This window comes from Lepidochelys olivacea (genome assembly GCF_965140295.1).
Source record: "Lepidochelys olivacea isolate rLepOli2 genome assembly, chromosome: 6".
In the NCBI taxonomy this organism is placed as follows: Eukaryota; Metazoa; Chordata; order Testudines; family Cheloniidae; genus Lepidochelys; species Lepidochelys olivacea.
Window position 1 is genome coordinate 66,331,323 of NC_140416.1, and position 6,438 is coordinate 66,337,760.

The 6,438-nt window shown below is 42.5% G+C and overlaps 1 protein-coding gene across 1 annotated transcript in view; it reads left to right on the forward strand.

The window, feature by feature from the left end:
* LOC311521676 (cytosolic phospholipase A2 epsilon-like) overlaps positions 1–2,165 on the forward strand; it is a gene marked incomplete at its 5' end in the record, with an annotated part of 62,413 nt that extends 60,248 nt beyond the window's left edge. Inside the window, one exon of the mRNA XM_084630135.1 lies at positions 1,899–2,165. Coding sequence (XP_084486261.1) covers positions 1,899–2,131 — 233 coding nt within the window. The 3' untranslated portion in view covers positions 2,132–2,165. The remainder of the gene's footprint in view (positions 1–1,898) is intronic.
* Positions 2,166–6,438: the final 4,273 nt, after the last annotated feature.

The following is a 6,438-nucleotide window of genomic DNA, read 5'->3' on the forward strand; positions in this document are numbered from 1 at the left end:
TCAACCTTGTTAACTACTTGACTGCTGATCATTTCCACCTAATGTACTTATCTCACAATCTCAAACTGCCTCATAGGTGTCAAAAGCCTCAGCTGTTCCCTACCCAAGTTCTAAAACCTCCTGCTTCCCCCAGGACATCTTCTACAATACAAGTTATTCGTTATCCATACAAAAATCTACCCTACATTGAAAATGGAAAATTTGAGGGCATCAAATAATAAATTGAATTTGTTCATTTTGATATTAATGTGGGGGCTGCTGTACTGATCTATGAATCATTTTTGTATTAAAAATTAAAATCACCTCTGTTTCTTAAATGAAGCTGACATGGAATTTCCAGTTTGTCACATCAGAATGCCAAAGAAGCCAGGTGTCCTGCTACAGAGTTTAGATGTAGCTTGTCACAAAGTACATGAGGTCTAATGATTAATATCTTCTAATCACTTTCTCCTTTGTAATAAATTTGGTTCTGCCACTTATCTCTTAACACACCCTTCCTCTTTTTCCCCAGTTCTTCTTTCTCTATGCTGACTGCCATCAAGGCACACGCCTCTCCTGATTTGGTAGTGGATGTGCAACTTTTTCTAAGGTTTCAGAGTAACAGCCATGTTAGTCTGTCTTTGCAAAAAGAAAAGGAGTACTTGTGGCACCTTAGAGACTAACCAATTTATTTGAGCATGAGCTTTCTTGAGCTACAGCTCACTTCATCGGATGCATACTGTGGAAACTGCAGAAGACATTATATACACAGAGACCATGAAACAATACCTCCTCCCACCCCATTCTCCTGCTGGTAATAGCTCATCCAAAGTGACCACTCTCCCTACAATGTGCATGATAATCAAGGTGGGCCATTTCCATCATGCACATTGTAGGGAGAGTGGTCACTTTGGATGAGCTATTACCAGCAGGAGAGTGAGTTTGTGTGTGTGTGTGTGTGTGTGTGTGTGTGTGTTTTGCGGGGGGGGGGGGTGAGAAAACCTGGATTTGTGCTGGAAGTGGCCCACCTTGATTATCATGCACATTGTAGGGAGAGTGGTCACTTTGGATGAGCTATTACCAGCAGGAGAGTGAGTTTGTGTGTGGGGGGGGGGGCGGAGGGTGAGAAAACCTGGATTTGTGATGGAAATGGCCCAACTTGATTATCATGCACATTGTAGGGAGAGTGGTCACTTTGGATGAGCTATTACCAGCAGGAGAGTGAGTTTGTGTGTGTGTGTGTGTGTTTTGTGGGGGGGGGGTGAGAAAACCTGGATTTGTGCTGGAAGTGGCCCACCTTGATTATCATACACATTGTAAAGAGAGTGGTCACTTTGGATGGGCTATTACCAGCAGGAGAGTGAGTTTGGGGGGGGGGGGGGCGGAGGGTGAGAAAACCTGAATTTGTGCTGGAAATGGCCCAACTTGATTATCATACACATTGTAAGGAGAGTGATTGCTTTAGATAAGCTATTAGCAGCAGGAGAGTGGGGTGGGAGGAGGTATTGTTTCATGGTCTCTGTGTATATAATGTCTTCTGCAGTTTCCACAGTATGCATCTGATGAAGTGAGCTGTAGCTCACGAAAGCTTATGCTCAAATAAATTGGTTAGTCTCTAAGGTGCCACAAGTACTCCTTAACTTTTTCTAAGATCACTATGAATGTCTCCCCATGTGCTGGCCTGTAGGAGGTGCTCAGAGAATGATGCACTAGGCATCTAATTTCCACCAGTCCTGAGAGTGGTGATCGAGGCAGCACTGTAGTGAAGTAAGCTAAATATACTCATAAAACATCCTCACAGTAAGAAAATCTCACTGGAGAGAAATCTCTGGTCTGTGACTGATTGTGTGCACATGGCTGATAAAGCCTAGGACTATAATCATGTCTCAATAATAAACCTAATTGCTATTTTCCTCTAGGTGTGAAACGTAGTCCCTCAGAGATGGCAGAAGGTGAAATTGATGTTGCCGATATCAATGGTTCATATAATATAAATAATCTGCGCTATTCAGAGGAAGATTTTGACAAGCTGGCAAAACTGAGTTACTACAATGTCCAGAATAATAAAGACTTGATTCTTCAGGCCTTGCGTATAGCTGTGGAACGGAAAAAACAACATAGAAATAGTCTCAAACCTCATACTCCTCTGTGATGATATATCTTTCTCTCCCATCATTGGGGAGGATCCCAGCATTCTACTGATTGTCCAGCATTATGGAATATGAAAAATATCCATCTGTTGATATTACTGAAGAAAAAAGGAACGGAAACAGAAAGTGATGGAAATCCAAAGAATGCTAAAAATGGCATTCAATCTATAATAGGAAAAACTAGTATCTCCCTGTCAGAAATGGGAATAAACATAAAGAGGAAAGCTCTTCCATAATTTATTCATGTGCTTCCCTTGTTAACACTCTCAGCAGTGTGGCCAAATACTGAATTGATGCTGAGGCTGAACTATGCTGTCACTTCTAGAAGTGAGCTGCCTCAACCTTGACTTGGAAAGATTGGCAAGGAAATATGAAGTAGCTTGCATTGTCATTGTTTGTGTTGTATCTATTCTGTCAATTAAGAGAGGACTTCCACGACCAGGACTGTCAGTCCAGAACTTTTAAAGAGAACAGAATCAATTTTTAAATAAAATAATTAACATACTAAGCTTTCTATACAAATATATATAAATATGAAGTAAAATTTTGCATAATAAAATGTGGTTTTGGATTCTGAGTGGTAATGAGATTTTTTAAAAAAACAACGTCCTCTTCTATTAGCAGAACTATTAATGCAAATGATTGATTCTGTATTCACAACCAGCAAAGGGTCTGGCGTAGAGATGATGCAAGCACCAGAGTTCAGCATTGGAACTGAATGTGAACTTTCCTAGTGTTTTAGACAGTTTGAATTTGGGATTCCAGTTTAGGTTCATCTTGAGTAAGACAATCCCACACACACACATTTCCTAAGGAGAAATTAATTTTGTAGAAACATAGCAGAGGTTTAGTTTTTAAGTCTGTTATTGTGCCTACAAACTTGATTTTAATTTAACAAACTTTTTGGGTGTGGGAACATCCTTAATTATTTTTTAAAACAGTCCTAAATTCTGTTGCAAAGGCTCCCTGTTCCTACAAACCCTACCAGTCCTACAAGAGAGGAAGCCCAATCCAGCAGACTTTAGGAGGTTCAGTGGTGAGTGGGGAATGGTTCCTTGGTCTGCTTGCTCACCCCAGTGCTAACCCAACATTCTGTGAAGGGAAGTCCTGATGCTACAGACTTCCCATGGTCTGCAAAAAGGAAGTCTGTCTTCTGCAAATTATGTTGGTCCTCAGAATCAGGGCTCTCACCCAAGGAGGGGATAACTGTGTCACTCTTCCTTTTGGCTTCATAGTGCCGGAAGGACTAGAATTCTACTGAGTGCAGGAAAGGGGGATGGGAAATGTGGCTAGGCAGGAAGCTTGATGAGCAGAACCAAGAGAAGAACCACTTCCCTAACCTTCCTGCTGCTTTTTAGACCCCATGAAGGGCTTACAGGGAGTGATAAGCTCCTTTCCCACATCTTGTGCAACTCCCTGAGTAACATTTTTTATGAGACACCAAGTAATAGTTTCCCTCTCAGGGACTCTGTGAATTTTAGAGGGGGTAACAAAATAAAACTTTATACTGGAAATCAGTTGCAACCTTAACTAAGGAGCATGTTAATGAAGTTTAATAGACATAAAAATGGAACCTCTTGAAGGCTACACACAGAGGTATCATACATGAGTAAGAAAACTCAGAACTATGTAAAAATGTGCTGATACAGTGCATGGTTAAAAGATGTGACTATCTCAGACTTCAGTAACATAAAGCATGATTCTGCAGACCCTTTTTCCCACATGTAATATCACTAACTTTGCCAGGATTATGTGCAGGCGCACGCCCTCTGCAGAAGGAATCTTCCTATGGTTGGGTCCACTGATAGACAACACAAAGCAGCCTGAATGTATCGGCAAATTGGCCCTGTGGTGTGTATGTGAGAGGTTGCCTTCTATTGGTTTGTTGCAACTTAGAAGCACCATAAAGTTATTTTTATAGCTGCTATCTAGTGAGTTCTCAAGTAATACACAGATGTTGGCTAGAAGAAGTAATAGTGACTACAATATGTTGACGTTCAACACCTTTGATGAGCAGTCATCAGAAATAAGAAACATGAAACCAAACTTAAGAAAGGGGAAACAAAACTTAAGAAATGGTATTTCCAAAAAAATGAGGAAGCCAATCAAAAAGACCCTAAAGCAAAACTGAAGGACTTTAAAATACTTAGACTCAGCATGAAGGTTTCTTAAATACACCACAACAGAGTTACAAATGGCTTGCATAGGCTTAAACAAAACATGAAGCAGAAATGCAACCAAAACCAGAATGGTTAAAATACAAGAGGTTATTTGAGCCCAACAGCTATTCTTTGAGGGGAAGGGAGAGGAGAGGGAATCCAGTCCTACTGAAGCCAAAAAATGAGTGCATAAAATGTGGTATTCAATAAGCAAGATGGAAAGTAGGAGGTCTAACAGGGATGTTGAAAAATAAATACCCACCAAATCTTGTTTGTAGCTATGTTGGACTACCAAGCAGTAATTAAGGAGGAGAAGGATGTTGCAGAGAAGTTTAATGACTTTGTATCAGCCTTCACCATGGAGGACATGCCCTCTAAAGCCAAATATGGACTTAGCTTCAGCAAGGTCTTGCCCATTCACCTGCATCCACCCCAAAGTTTTATATTCTAGATAGGCAGCAAGCCTATTTATTTATTTATTCCTTTTAGCTGATAAGTCTCCGTTCAATGCATTGAGATTTTTAAAAGCAATTAGGGAATTTAGGCACACATCTTCCATTAAAATATATTTTAAAATTAATGGAATGTGTCTAAATCGTATAGGTTGCTTTGAAAATCTCAGTGCATTGGACAGAGAGTTATCAGGTAAAAGGGATAAATAATAAGAAATGATCACTTTAAACTACACATATAATGTGATCACCTACATCTATTATACCAGTTCCACTGAAAAATGTCAATGTTAATACGGTATGAAATTTAGCTGTCTCTAGAAAGGAAGAAGATGCTCAGTCTGGGCTAGCTTGGCTTCAGTGAAACACATTACATTAGGTACAGACTTCTCAGATGATAATGGATGGCTATATCTGCTGTATCTAGAAGATAAACTTTTGGGAATTTAAGAGGAAAAATGGACAAAACTTTACTGGTCCAGGTCCATAGCTGGATACCAGGGACCAGATTTTTATAGTGGAATAGGAGGAACACATCGTTTGTGACCACAACTTTGATGGATCTGGTGAGACCCAGGTACCAGATCTGTGTTGCTTTTGCACTGGATTGTGCTGAAGTCTGAAGTTTTTCTGGTCAAGTAGGAATGGCAACATGTGTAGTTTATTTGGGATCAAAAATTGATAGGAGCTAGCAATTTCTAGGTGGTGGATGTGTGTGTGTCTCTTTACCCTGCTATTGAGGAGGGATACACAGGGGTCTGGATTTTTACAAGTAGAGCCAGCTGCCCTTCTTCTCTATTTAACTGGTAGAAGTTTGGTATGAAGAAAGGAGGATGAGGGTGCTGACTGTTTTGTGGTGTTGCTCTGCCAGTTTCAACAGTGTTGGGCTAAAAGCTGGTGCAGTTTTTCTCTATTCAGACAGTAGAATTGGGGGAAATGAGGATAAAGAATTACCAAAATCAATCATGCTCTGGGGACCAGATACAAGTTTTTATAGTATTATTGGGCTAAAGTGCACCAGAATCCAGATTATTCCAGTGAAGTAGGAGGGGTGATGTTTGTTTTCTATTCAGGTTGCATAATTTGGAGCTTGGGCCGCAATTTGCGAGATCCATGTGGATCCAGGTGCTGGTTGTGGATTTTTGTAGATCTCCTGCAAGGATGCATTGGGGTCTAGGATTTTTTTTCCCCCAGTAGGATCGGCTAGATTTGTCCATTCATGCCACAGAATTTGGGACTAAGGCCCTAAATCTGATGGGTCTGGCAGGGTTCAGGTGCTAGATCTCAATGTCTGCGGCGGCTACGTGCCGGGAGACAGTCCAGGCCCACAATTTTTTGGCACAGTAGCGGAGCATAGACGGGGGAAGGCCTTAGCGGCGGGACTCAGCAGGGCGCGGGCACCAGGGGACGCCGGTGCCGGCTCTGGGGCTCCGTGTGGCTTCGTGCTCTGGGAACGTGCGGGGATGGGGCAGCGGTGACTCCACTTGATCGGCGTTGACGGGACACTCTGGGGACCTGGCGCCCCAAATCCCCCGGCCGAGGGTCACTCCGGCTTTTCCCAGCGGTGCGGGGCGAGAGGGTTGGGCCAGGCCGGGCAGGCTCCCAGTCCCGGGGGGCGGTGCTCGGGCCGGGCCCAGGGGGGAGGGGCCGGTGGGGCGCTGCCGGCCGCCAGTCAGTCAGTCAGTCAGTCAGGGCGGC